Below are 13510 nucleotides of genomic sequence, written 5' to 3' on the forward strand. Positions count from 1 at the left end.
GGCTCGGCTGTGGCGGAGACACACAATCGGGACAAAGGCGCAGCCCCCAGGGGGCTAACTCAGCCTTCACGCCCAGGTTGTGCGGCATTTGGGGAGTTTAATGAATTGTCCATCATGCCTTTCAGGGCCCGCCGGTCAGCCTGGATTAATCTTCGGAGCCCTGGTGCGGTAGGAGACACTAAGCCTGTATTTATTACTCTCCCATTGTCACTAATTGAGGTAATTATCTGTGACTCTGGCCTGGCCAACAATGCCGCATTCACTCCAGGGACCTCGATGGGCCTGGCTCCCACTCTCCGCACCGACCCTCCCACCCCTCCTCACCCAAACCCGCCAAGGGCCAAGACAGGCCCTGGAGCATGCTGGGAAAGTGAACAATGTCCCACAATGCCTCACCTCCGACCAGGGTCTCCCACGGTCAGCACGGTGAGCGTCCTGGGAGAGACCTGGTTCTTCTGTGGCAGGTGCAAAGGGCGGCTACTTGGGGGTGGGGGTGGGGTGGGCAGCAGATGTGGCTGGCAGAGTCCTCAGGCCACAGACAACCATGTTTCTGAGTTCTGTGGTTTCCCGGATTGCCCAAAGCTCACCTCCCATAGCAGGTCCCATAGCAGGCCCACTCTGGCCAGGCCCCCAGAGCTGTCAGGGTTAGCGGCGTGATGGTGGATATGGTGGGGAGGTCGGGAGAGAGGACAGGAGAGGGCTTGTCAGGGCACCAAAGGGAAAGACCCAGAGAAGCCAACCAGGAATAGCAGGCACGAGTCACAGTACCCCCAAGCATCCATGCTGGGGTGGCTGTGCAGCCAGCTCCAGGGGAGGTGTAGCCTTGGATGGAGGAGCCAGGCCCCAGAGGAGCGGCCAGGTGGATATGGTTCCCCAGGACCTCGGGCCTGGCCCTGGGGAGCAGGGGTGTGTGTGCATGCACAAGATGGGGAGGGGAGAGAAAACGAAGTTTTGGGGCAGGACCTGCCTGGGATCCTGAGTACAGGAACCGCCCAAGACGGCACGTGGCACTGTCAGCGGAGCTGCTGGAGGGGCCAGGCCCATATCTGCACTGAGGCTGGGATCTGCCAGCTCCTTCTTCCACAGCCTCACTCCAGCTGTTCATTCTTTCAGGACTGGCCTGGACGCTATGTCCAGGCCGTGAGGGGACAGTTCTGGAAGGGCCATCACCCAGTGCGACGCTGAAGACTCTGGCAGGACTCAGAACTGCAGCTGGAACAGCGCCACCTTGTGGGGTCTCTTGGGACAGCCCTGGAGGGAGCCTGGCTGAGAAGGCAGGGTCACCGGCTCTGCCCCTATGCTGCTGATCCTGCCCTGTCACACCGGTGTTCCTGGGACACAGTTTTTCTGGTAATGCCAGCATCCTCTGACCTCCTGATCCATGCAAAATTCATAGGAGATGGAGCAAAACTAAAGGCACCCCCTCCTTGAGCAGCTAATGATCTGGCCCCGAGGAAACCAGTCCAACAAGGATCAAGTAGAAGAAAAAACCCAACAAGTGTTGAGAAGCTAATAAGATATTCCCAGCTCCAAAACGCTCTAGCCCTCACCCCTCCCTCCACCCTTTCACTAAAGCTCAAATGTTTTTAACCTTGCTTTCAAGAAATACTTCATGATTTGGCTACCCACATGTGATCCCAGGACCCATGTCCTGCACCTCCACATTTGCCATTATCTTTGTTCTCGGTAGAAACCACATGCTGGGGCCGATGCTGTGGCATACCGGGTAAAGCCACTGCCTGCAGCGCCGGCATCCCACATGGGCGCCAGTTCGAGCCCTGGCTGCTCCATTTCTGATCCAGCTCTCTGCTGTGGCATGGCAAAGCAGTGGAAGATGGCCCAAGGCCTTGGGCCCCAGCACCCACATGGGAAGACCCAGAGAAAGCTCCTGGCTCCTGATTTCGGATCAGCTCAGCTCCAGCCATTATGGCCAATTGGGGAGTGAACCAGCTGATGGAAGACCTCTCTCTCTCTGCCTCTCCTCTCTCTGTGTAATTCTGACTTTCAAGTAAATAATCTTAAAAAAAAAAAAAAAGAAACTATGTGTTTTCTCACCTCACTACCTCTGCCCATACCTGGGACACACCCTTTCCCATGTTATAAAGAGAGGGAGAGACAGAGAGAGAAAGATTGATCTTCTACTTGCCTGTTTACCCCACAAATGGCCACATCAGCTGGGGCTGGGCCAGGCTGAAGCCTGGATCCTGGAACCCCATCTGGGTCTCCCACATGGGTGTCAGAGACACAAGCACTTGAGCCATCTTCTGCTGCCTCCTAGGATGCTCGTTAGCAGGTGGTTTTTGGATCAGAAGCACCGTAGCTGGGACTGGAACCAGGCACTCTGATGTGGGATTAGGTTGTCCCAAGCAGTGAGGTAAACACTGCATCGTATGCCTGCCCCCTCCTTCAAATGTATTTAAAAGGCAGAAAGAGAGGGACAAGGAGAGAGAGAGAGAGGGAGAGAGAGAGCAATCTCAACTGCTGGTTTGCTCCCTAAATGCCCACACCAGCTGAGGCTGGGTCAGATCAAAGTCAGGAGCCAGGATCTCCACTTGGGTCTTCCATGTATGTAGCAGGGCCGTCAATCATTGCTTCACAGGACATGCATTAGTGCTACACTTAGAAGCGAAGTTGGGACTCAAACTCAGGCATTCAGGTATGGCATGTGGGAGGTCCAAATGGCAGGGTTTTTTTTTTTTTAAGATTTATTTATCTATTTGAAAGTCAGAGTTACACAGAGAGGAGAGGCAGAGAGAGAGAGAGAGAGAGAGAGAGAGAGAGAGAGAATCTTCCATCTGCTGGTTCACTCCCTAATTGGCTGCAATGGCCAGAGCTGTGCTGATCCGAAGCCAGGAGCCAGGAGCTTCTGTTAGGTCTCCCATGTGGGTGCAGGGGCCCAAGGACTTGGGTCATCTTCTACTGCTTTCCCAGGCCATAGCCAAGAGCTGGATCAGAAGTAGAGCAGCCGGGACTCGAACTGGCACCCATATGGGATGCTGACACTGCAGGCGATGGCTTTACCCACTATGCCACAGCACTGGCCCCAAGATAATTTTTTTTAAAGATTTATTTGAAAGGGAAAGTGACAGAGAGAGAGAAAGAGAGAGATCTTCCTTGGGGCTGGTGTATGGCAGCAGGTTAAGCCACTGCCTATGACACTGGCATCCTGTATGATTCAAATATATGGGCACTGGTTCAAATCCTGGTGGCTCCACTTCTGATCCAATTTCCTGATAATGCACCTGGGAAAGCAGTGGAAGATGGCTCAAGTGCCTGGGTCCCTGCCCTCCATGTAGGAGACCTGGGTGGAGTTCCAGGCTCTTGGCTTCAGCCTGGCCCATCCCCAGTCAATGTGACCATTTATGGAGTGAACTAGCAGATGGAAGATCAATCTTTCTTTCTCTGTCCCTCCCTTTCTTTGTAACTCTTCCTTTTAAATAAATGAATAAATCTTTAAACAAAAGAAAGAAAGAAAGAAAGAAAGAAAGAAAGAAAGAAAGAAAAGAAAAGAAAAGAAAAGAAAAGAAAGAAAGAAAGAAAGAAAGAAAGAAAGAAAGAAAGAAAGAAAGAAAGAAAAAGAGATCTTCCACCCACTGGTTCACTCTCTCAAATGGCTGGGCTGGGTAAAGCCAGGAGCCAAGAACTCCATGCAGGTCTCCCATAGGAGTGTCAGGGACCCAACTACTTGAGCCATCATCTGCTGCTTCCCCGGGCAGATTAGCAGAGAGCTGTGTTAGAAGCAGAGTAGCCAGGACTCCAACCAGAAATCTAGTATGGGATGTGGGCATCCCAGGTAGCACCTTAACCAGCTCTGTCAAACACCTCTCGCTGTCTTTTTAAAATCTGAGCGATGGAAACAGGAAATGCTCTCAATGGAGCTGGTGCTGTGGCACAGCCTTGCAGTGCCGGCATCCAATATGGGTGCCAGTTTGAGTCCCAGCTGCTCCACTTCCAATCCAGCTCCCTGCTAATGCACCTGGGAAACCAGTGGAAGATGGCCCAAGTCCTTGGACCCCTGCACCCATGTGGGAGACCCGGAAGAAGCTCCTGGCTTCAGATCGGCACAGCTCCGGCCGTTGCGGCCATTTGGTGAGTGAACCAGCAGATGGAAGACCTCTTTCTCTGACTGCCTCTCTGTCTCTGTCTCTGTCTCTGTCTCTCTCTCTCTCTCTCTCTCTGTAACTCTGACTTTCAAACAAATTAATCTTTTAAAAGAAAGAAAGAAAAAGCTCTCATCTACTGGTTCACCTGGGCAGGACTGGGCCAGACTGAAGCTGGGAGCTGGGATTGCCCTCTGGGTCTCCCGCATGGGTGGCAGGAGCCCAGTCGCCTGCGCCATCTATCGCTGCTACTTCCCAGAGTCTGCGTCAGCAGGAAGATGCCTCTGGGTATCCAACCAAGGCATTCCAGTGTGGGACACGTGTGTCTTCATGGCATCTCAACTGGGCAGCCAAAGGCGCATCCCATGATGGACAGGCAGGTGGAGAGAGGGACAGGTTGGTGAATGCATGGACACAGGCAAGGCTGTTTAATCCCCCTGGGGTGGGAATCCAGGATGTGCCAAGGCCCGGACAGCAGCCAGGCTGCAGCTCAGCTCACTGCCACCTGCAGCATCAGTAGCTCGGCTCCCGGATGCCCAGCTCCACTTTGGGATCCCTGGCAGTCCTGAGTCCCTTTGGTGTGTCCTGACTGGACGAGAGAGAACAGAGCAATCACTGGGTACCACTGTCTCCACCTCTGGAGCACCTTGTGTACCTGCACGTCGTCCGGCTCAGCTCGCTCTCCGCCCCCCCCACCTCTTCCCTCGCACCTCTGAAGCGGGCCCTGTCCTCCTGTTCCCCTCGGGGGCTGATCTGCCTGGAACCAGCCACATCATCCTGTGTTTGCTTTCTCTCTCAAGCCCGCAAGGCTGCCCCAAGCTAGGGGGTGTTTGTGGCCTCTGTGTGTCTCGTGTCTCAGGGCAGGCTGGCCGGCAGACACAGCCAGATTTAGAAGTCATTTTCACAGCAGGGAGCCTCCAGCCTCCCGCCTCCCACCCACAGAGGCCCCCACAGGGCCAGTCCGGAGATGTGGCTCACCAGGAGGGACCTGCAAGTGGGGCTCCTCCCCAGAGCCTTGGCAGCCGGTGCTGGCTGTATCCTTGCACACCGAGGCAGGGCTGGAGGCAGTGCTGGAGCTAAGGCATGTGTCACTGATGCACTGGCCCCTAAGTCCTCGAAAACGCGGTGCACCCACTCTGAGGCCAGAGTGCCCTCCTTTGACTTCCTCTTCCCTATCCCCCGTCCTCACTGCCTCAACACTAACAGAAAAGCTTCGGAGAGGGACAATCTCCACTTACATGACTAGAAAGCATTGAACTCTCCCAGCAGCTCTATGAGAAAAGCTCCTTTGAGATTACCTGTAGGGGCCGGCACTGTGGTACAGCAGGTTAAAGCCCCAGCCTGCAGCGCCAGCATCCCATATGGGCACCGGTTCAAGTCCCAACTGCTCCACTTCCTATCCAGCTCTCTGCTACGGCCTGGGAAAGCAGTAGAAAATGGTGCAAGTCCTTGGGCTCGTGCACCTGCGTGGGAGACCCAGAAGAAGCTCCTGGCTCCTGGCTTCGGATTGGCACAGCTCTGGCCATTGCGGCCATCTGGGGAGTGAACCAGCAGATGGAAGACCTCTCTCTCTGTCTCTACCTCTCTGTAACTCTGTCTCTCAAATAAATAAAAAAAATTACTTGTAAATATTTATTTTCATCAGAGAGAGAGAGAGAGAGAGAGAGAGAGAGAGAGAGAGAGAGAACACCTTCCATCCTCTGGTTCATTCCCCAAATGCCTGCAACAAATGGGGCTGGGCCAGTTGATGCCAGGAGCCCAGAACCTCATCCACTCTCCCATGTGCATGGCAGGGGATTGGTCACGTGAGCCACCATGCACTGCCTCCAAAAATCCATTAGCAGGAAGCCAGATCCAAAGCAGAGTAGGCAGGACTTAAACCAGCACTCAGATATGGAAGCCTAACGTGCTGTGTCACCTACCTTGGCCCCAAAAAGCACTTTTAACAATCCCATTTTATAACCGAGGGCACTGAGGGACAGAGAGGTTAAGGAACTTGCCCAAGGTCACACAGCTAGTAAGAGGCAGAGACAAATTTGTACACAGGCCCAGAGTCCCTGTCCCAACACAACACTACCCCAATCCTCTGAGGATGGCAGCAGCAAGGCGAGCTCTCAGAAGCTGGCCTGGGCATAGTGGGTAAAGTGACTGCCTGCAGTGCTGGCATCCCATACAGGCACCAGTTTGAGTCCTGGCTGCTCCACTTCCGATCCAGCTCTCTGCTATGGCCTAGGAAAGCAGTAGCGAATGGCCTTGGGCTCCTGCATCCACGTGGGAGACCTGGAAGAAGCTCCTGGCTCCTGGCTTTGGACCAGCCCAGCTCAGGCCATTGTGGCCATTTGGGGAGTAAACCCACAGATGGAAGACCTCTCTCTCTCTCTGCTTCTGCCTCTCTGTAACTCTGCCTTTCAAATAAATTAATTTTAAAAAGAAAAAAACTGACCTGTGTCCTTATCTTTGAATAGCTTGGGCAGCACGAACCCCCACCCCCAGGGCCAATGCAACTCACTTCTACCAACCCCAGAGTCCTGGTTGTAGCAAAATCCAGCAATGTCTCATCACTACCCTGGTCCTCAGTTTTCCTCCCAGTCTAAAGTGCATTCTCTTGCCAAACCCAGAGGCCAAAAGCCTTCTCTGGCCCACGTCTTATCACCCCTAACTTTCCAAGTGGACTCAAAACTGCTGTTAGATGAGACTAGAAATTTTAAAAATTGATTGATTGATTGGAGAGGCAGGGGGTGGGGGAGAGAGAAATTCCCATCTGCTGCTCCCCAAGTGCCTGCAATGGCTGGAGCTGGGCAGGAGTAGAAGTTGCGTGCTCACTTCAGGTCTCCCACAGGAACCCAGTCACTTGAGTCATTACTGTTGCCTTCCAAGTGTCTGCATTGGCAGGAAGTTGAAGTCAGCAGTGGCAGCCAGATATGGAACCCAGGCACTCCATATTGGGAATATGGGATGCAGGAATCTTTTTTTTTTTTTAAGATTTATTTATTTATTTGCAAGGCAGAGTTACAGAGGCAGAGAGAGAGAGAGAGAGAGAGAGGTCTTCCATTCACTGGTTCACTCCCCAAATAGCCACAATGGTCAGAGCTGCGCCCATCTGAAGCCAAGAGCCTGGAGCTTCTTTCAGGTCTCCCATGTAGGTGCAGGGGCCCAAGAACTTGTCTTCCACTACTTTCTCAGGCCATAGCAGAGAGCTGGATCAGAAGTGGAGCAGTCGGGACTCAAACCGGTGCCCATATGGGATGCCGGCACTGCAGGCAGTGGCTTTACCCGCTGTGCCACAGCACCACCCCCAACCCAGGGAGTCTTGATAGACCAAACAGACCAAATATGTCTGTTTAATTTTCTGACACATTTCCCTGTACCGATGCCTCTGCTTTTGACCATTTCCTGTCCTTGAAATGACCTTTCACTAAATTCCACCTCAGCGGCTACCTCCTGGGAGACCCAGGGGCTTCCCCATCTCCTCCTGGAATCCATGCACTCCCCCGTCTGACCCTGCACGCACACTTAGCCCTGGCGGCTCGGGTCCATTGCCTGTGTGTTTCTAGTAGCTGCTCAGTAAAGCTTGGTGGTCAGAACTGGCCGTGAGGCGGAGGGTTTGGGGGTGGCCTCTGATCCTACATACGCGGCTCCCACTTCCTCTGCTCCCTCCGCGGGAGCCCCCTGGAAATCTGCAGCGGTGGGTTCGAAGCGGGTCAAGGACGAGCTGTCCTGGGCAGCTCTGAGCCCCGCCACTCTCCCCCCTAGGGCGCAGCAAGGTCTGCTTTGGGGCGGGTGGGCAGCCGTGTGGAGCTAATTGGAGACTACAACCAGAAGTGGTTGGCGAGCTGGGGCCGGGGACCTGCACAGCGAGCCGGAGTCGGACCCGGCCCGCCGAGTCTGCCGAGCCGGTGGCTAAATTTACCCCGGCTGACTCAGCCCTTGCCAGGAATTGGGGGGCGGCGGGAAGAGCCGTCAGGGGGCGGAGCGGGGAGGGTCGCGGCTGGGGGACACCGTGGCGATCCTGGAGTTTCCACCAAAGAACGAGTTCCCCCCTCTCCTAGCGGCGGTGGGAAAGCAGCAGGGAACAGACCAAGCCGAGGCCAAGGAAAGGGAAGCTTAGCTTTATTGAGCGCCTACTGTGTGCCGGGCACCGAGCAAGGCGCTTTACATACATTATCGTATTAAATCCTCACAACAACCCTGCGAGGTAGGTGATTATTAAATCCCCATTGACAGATGAGGAGAAGGAGGCTCCGGGGGACGAAATGCCCTGGCCAAGGTCACAAGGCCAGTAAATGGCAGAGGTGGGGGTGGGTGTCGGGGTTTCCAGGACTGGAGAGAAAAAAAATCCTCAGCGTCTGAGTCTCCAGCCGGTTGGAGTGATGAGTACAAACAGGAGCCGGAGGCCTGCTCCCGGCCCCGCAGTCTGGAGGTGGCCAGGCAGGGGACAGTAACTAGGGACCCGATTAACTGGCAGTGCTGGGCTGGGGGTGTCCGGGATCCGCAACCGGGAAAATTCGCGGCCCGCGCGCGCCTCCTCGTGGCTGCAGCGAGTAGCACACCCCACATCTGCAGGTTGCCTGGAAACTGAGCTGCTCTACTTTGCCCCTGCTTTCAGCAAAGGGCAGAGAGGCAAGTAAATTCTCGGGGTTCCTTCCGTGGGGGGTGGGGGGCGAGTGGATGCCCTAGGACATTGTGGTAACACTTCGGATCTACCAAGGAAAATTGGGGTGGAGGGAACAGGTGGCCCAAAGCTGGTTCACTGGCTGCTGTCCCTGCCTCTGGGAGCAGTGACAGGGAGTGACAGGGCCAGTGTCCTACCTTGCCTCGGGGAGCCCCCATCTCAACCTGGGAGAGTGGAGTAGGAGCCCTTTTGCCACTTACTCAGCTCTCCTGCAAACCCTGTAGAATCTCTTGTATCGGGACAAAGCAGCCACTGGGGACCCCTCAGACTGTGACTTATCCTTTCCTCTTTCCTGGCTTGTTGATGGGAAGAGGAGATAGAGGCTTTCGTTTGGTCCCCAAAGGTCAGCGATGGGAGGACAGACCTTGGAAATTTCTCATTGTGCATCCCCCCTACCCTGGGAGACCTGGGAAGTTGGCAGAGTTGGATTGAACAGACAAACCCAAGACGTGCGACACCAACGCAAGCCCTTTTCTGCTTTGCTGGTTGAATCCATTCACTTCCTGCAAGAGCCCTTCTGTGCCCCAGGCCCCTCTGCCACCCTTTCCATCCCTTTCTTCCTGCTGCCCAGAGGTCTGCTCTGCTCAACTGCGCCCCCAGTGCGTGTGCGCCGCCCCGCACACAGCAGGCATGGAACCTCACCCCCACTTCTCCAGAAGCAAACTTGGGAACGGGCATATGCTCCTTCCCTTGCATGTCTATTTCAGGGATGGCAACCGGCATTGTTGGAGGCACACAGGGAAAAAAAAAAAAAAAGGCAAAAGGCGGCCGCGGGGAAAGAAGGGGAGGATGGGTCGGCAGACTCAAGTCCACAAAGGGACCTTCTCTGCTACTCCCTATCTGCCTGTGGGGTCTCGGCGGGGTCCCTCGCCCCGAAGAGGGCCTCCTCGGTTTGGCTGACGGCACCCAGAAGCTCCCGGAAGCTGTCGCTCATCTCGGTTCTCTTCCCACCTTCCTGGGGTCCAGGGTTCCCAGCCGCAGGCTGGGTCATCTCGTTCCGCCAGGAGGCGCGCGGGGCTTCCGTGTCGCTTCCATCAGAGGAGCCGCTGTGGGCGCTGAGCTCCTCAGCTTCATCCGAGTCCGAGTCCGGGGCGGTGTGGCGGCGGATGCGGGACACGGCTTCCCGCAGGGCCCCCGCGTAGGGCCCCGGGGCCCGCGCCCAGCCCCCGCCCGCTCGCCGCGGCCCCGCCGCCCCGCCCGAGCCCCGCGCGCAGCCCGCCCCTGCCGGAGCCGCGGGGCCCAAGGCGGGATGCTCGGGGCGGCCTGACTGCGCGGGGGCGCCCCGCAGGTTCACTTCGCCGACCGGGAGCCCTAAGATTCGGGAGGCGCGCTCCTCCAGGGAGGAGGAGTCGCCCGGCTTCCCGCCCTCGGCCTCACCCTCACCCTCACTCCCCTCGCCCGGCCGGTGTGAAAGGCTCACCAGCTGAGGCCTCGGGACACGGAAGGGCGAGCCCGAAGCACCCTCGCCTTGCTGCGGACCGGGCTTGGGAGGGCTGGGAGCATCCCCCACAACACGCACCATCTCAGAGGGCAGAAGCTGCACCTGCTGCGCTCGAGGGGTCGGAACGTACTGGGACCTTATCACCACGCACGTGGCGTCGATGACAAACACGCCTTCTCCACCAGCGGGGCGCCGGGAACAGCGGGGCAGAGTGTGGGCTCGGCGGGCCGCGGGGCCTGGCCCGTCCCCGTGACCCGGGGACTCCCTCCAGCCGGTGCCTCCGGGAGCCCAGGGTCGGGGGAGGGTCTGGCTCTGCCGGGACGGCTGCTTTTTAGGGGAGAGCATCCAACACCGGGGGAGCCACACCTGTTCTCTTCTTCCTTCTTTCCCTTCCCTCGAGCCCTCGAGCTGGTGCCTGGACCTGGGAGCGGGACGCGGGGGGCTGGAGGGCGCAGCTGCAGGCCTCGCAGGAGCTGTCCCGCTGCCCGGGCTCCCAGCCACGGCGGTGGCTTGGAAGCGGCGGTCGCTCCCGCCGTGCAGGCCGGCGGCAGGCAGGACGGGCCCTCTCTCTGCGGCGCCTTTGCCAGACGCCGGCCTTGCTCGGACAGCTCCGCAGCCTGGAGATCCCCCGAGCAGACCCCGGCCCTGCCGGAGACCCCAGGCCCCGAGGACGTCCCGGTAAATCCGAGGATCCAGCCTCTTCCTGGCGCTCCCTCCCTCTGTCCTGGCCGGGGTCGGAGCTGGGGCAGACGCGGCCGACGCCTGAGAGCGCTCCGGGCTTCGCTTCGTCCCTAAGGTCCTATGGGGACCCTCATAGGAAGGTGGAGCCACGTAGGGCGGCGGCCGGTCCCAGCGGCGTCGTGGGGCCGTCGCGGCGGCGCCTCTCAGTAGCAGGTGAGCCTCGTAGCTAGGGGGTCCTGGCCGCCGACCCCCCCAGGGCCCCGCCCACGCCGCCCCTGTTTCGCTGTGCGGTGGAGCAGACGGGCGGGCCGCTCTGCCCGCCGGCCCCAGGCGCTCCCGCCTTGAGGGACCCGAGAGGCCCGCAGGCTGGACGGCCCGAGGGGCGTTCCGGGGCTCGGGGCGGGGTTGGCCCGGGGGGCTCCGTCGGGCCCCGCCAGCCTTGCGCCTCTTTCGCTCGGTCTCCTTGGCCTCCCGCTCTTGCGACGCCGCTTTCCTTTTCTCTTGCTCCCGCGCTCGGACCTCGGCCGGGGGCCCCGCCCGCCAGTTGGTGGCTTCCTGCAGCACCCTGGAAGCCCAGGGCCGGCGGGGCGACGGCTCGGGGGATCCGGGGCGCGGCCTACACCTGGGACAATGAGCGGGAAGCCAGGTGAGCAGTTTGTGCGGGAAGCGAGCCGAGGTTCGGGGAGACCCCTTGGGAAGGGTCTGTGCGAGTGTGCGTGCGTGTGTACGTGCGTGGAGGTCGGGGCTGACGTCCAGAAGGGACTCCTCGCCATCTCGCCATGCACATTTTAACAGCGGCTGCCCCATCTCACCTCCTTGCCCTTTCTCACGCCTCTGGCCCCCGCAGCAAACGAGGCGAGAGGAGTCGGTGCCCCAGCCCTCGGAGTGGAGTTTAGGGAGGGAGGCGCACAGCGCTCGCTGGTGCCTTCGGGTGGTCCGGATCCCGCTCCCCGCCCCACCAACTCGCGTCCCTTCACCCCGCCTTCACTCACGTGCGACTGCGGGGCCCGCGGGCCCAGTGGCTGGCCTGGAGGTCCATGGGCTGTCGAGAGGGGACTTGGCGACTATAATGACAGGAAATGGTCTTCACTTCCATCACAAACAGCTTGGACCTCTGCAGCCAGAGGCAGCTGCCAGAATCTGCACGCCGGAGCTCCCGGGGACTATCGCGCCCCTCGCAGAAGAGCGGACCCTCCAGCATCCTGCCCCCACCCCACCCCGGCCCCCCACCCTCCCACCCGCCCCGGGAGCCCCCTCCGAGCCCGGGGAGCCGGCGCCCACTGCAGAGCGGCGGGCCTAGAGACTGGGAACTATATATACTCGGGCACACGTGTGTGCCTGTCTGTGTGTGCGCGCGCGCATGTGACACGGCGCGGACGACTCGGCGCTGCTACCTCCCCCACGTGCACGACTGCCGCCTGGGGCCCAGGATTGGATGCCCCTTTCCACTGCGTGGCCCCCAAACCTGATGGGACCGCTCCGGGTGGGTAGGCGGGGAGGGACTTCAGATTCCTGCCAAACTGACAACGTCGGTCCCCTCACTCCTCCGCCCGCCCGCCCCCATTTCCTCAACCTTCCTGACTTGTTAACCCTTTTCTCTCCTGCTGATCCGGGGTGCCTGACCACCAGGGTTCTTCTGCCCCCCTGACTTTCTGCCTCCGACTTTGATTCCTCTGACAGGGAATGGTGAGAATGGAACTCAAGGTCTCTTGCCTGCCACCCTCTGTCTTTCTGCTGGTTTCCATGGGGTTGGGGTGCAGGAGGGGCTGGCCCAGGGCTGGGGGGCTATTTTTAGCGGCAGTGGCATTCGGGTGCAGAGATGAGATGAGTAACCAGCTCCCATGCGGTGGAGAGGAGGCGGTGGCTTTCAGGAAGCTTTTGTGTGGCTCTGGGGGAGAGCTGCCTCCCTCCAACCCCCACCCGTCTCAAAAAAAAAAAAAAAGTGACCTCTACAACCCTCAATGCCTCACCTTTTTAGTGTTGCCAGCCCAGAGCTACTGAGGAATAGGATGCAGGGAGTCTGTCTTGGCCAACCGAGCTGCTCCACCACCCCCGTTCCAGATACTTGTCCTTGGGCACCCATGGAGCCCTCCCCCCATCCAAGCCAGGGGGCCAAGACTTGGGGATTATACTGTTCTGTGCTCACACAGCTCTGCCCAGCCTTAAGGGAGAGGGATGCAGAATAGGCTCATGTACTTTCACCCTCTCAGAGGGGATGGAGGAGAAATTTTGTGCTCCCTTGGCAAAGCTAACCCCTTAGCAACTGAACTAAAAGCAGTTGGTTTCCCAAGGCAGAGCCCCCCTCCCCCACCTCAATGCCCAGTTCACTGAGCCCCACTAGAAGCAGCACTCTAAAGGCTCACCTTGGGGGCTTATTCTGTCCTAGGGGGCTATTGCTAGCATCCACGTGGTCCCTCCCCCCACTTAAGTCTATACCAGGTGTCCCCTGATTCACCATGGTGATGTTAGTGGCAGCACAGCCCACGCCAACCCTTCCATGCAGACTTAGCAACCATGCCTGGCAACCATGGCAGCAACTCCAGGAGGGGTGCAGGGAGGGGAAAGAATGTGTGTGGCAATGGTTCCTCGGGAGGACGGGACAGTTCGCCTCTCCCG

General features: G+C 58.4%; 1 protein-coding gene across 1 annotated transcript; it reads right to left on the reverse strand.

The window, feature by feature from the left end:
• Positions 1-8193: 8193 nt before the first annotated feature.
• On the reverse strand, positions 8194-12100 carry DDN (dendrin). Its single transcript, XM_008256408.5, has 2 exons — positions 11887-12100; positions 8194-11516 (listed from the first exon to the last, which is right to left on the reverse strand). Exons 1-2 carry the CDS (start codon positions 12093-12095, stop codon positions 9602-9604), a joined length of 2124 nt encoding a protein of 707 aa, XP_008254630.3. The 5' UTR covers positions 12096-12100; the 3' UTR covers positions 8194-9601.
• Positions 12101-13510: the final 1410 nt, after the last annotated feature.

This window comes from Oryctolagus cuniculus, chromosome 11 (genome assembly GCF_051225735.1).
Source record: "Oryctolagus cuniculus isolate XC-2025 breed Fujian yellow rabbit chromosome 11, ASM5122573v1, whole genome shotgun sequence".
Classification (NCBI taxonomy): Eukaryota; Metazoa; Chordata; class Mammalia; order Lagomorpha; family Leporidae; genus Oryctolagus; species Oryctolagus cuniculus.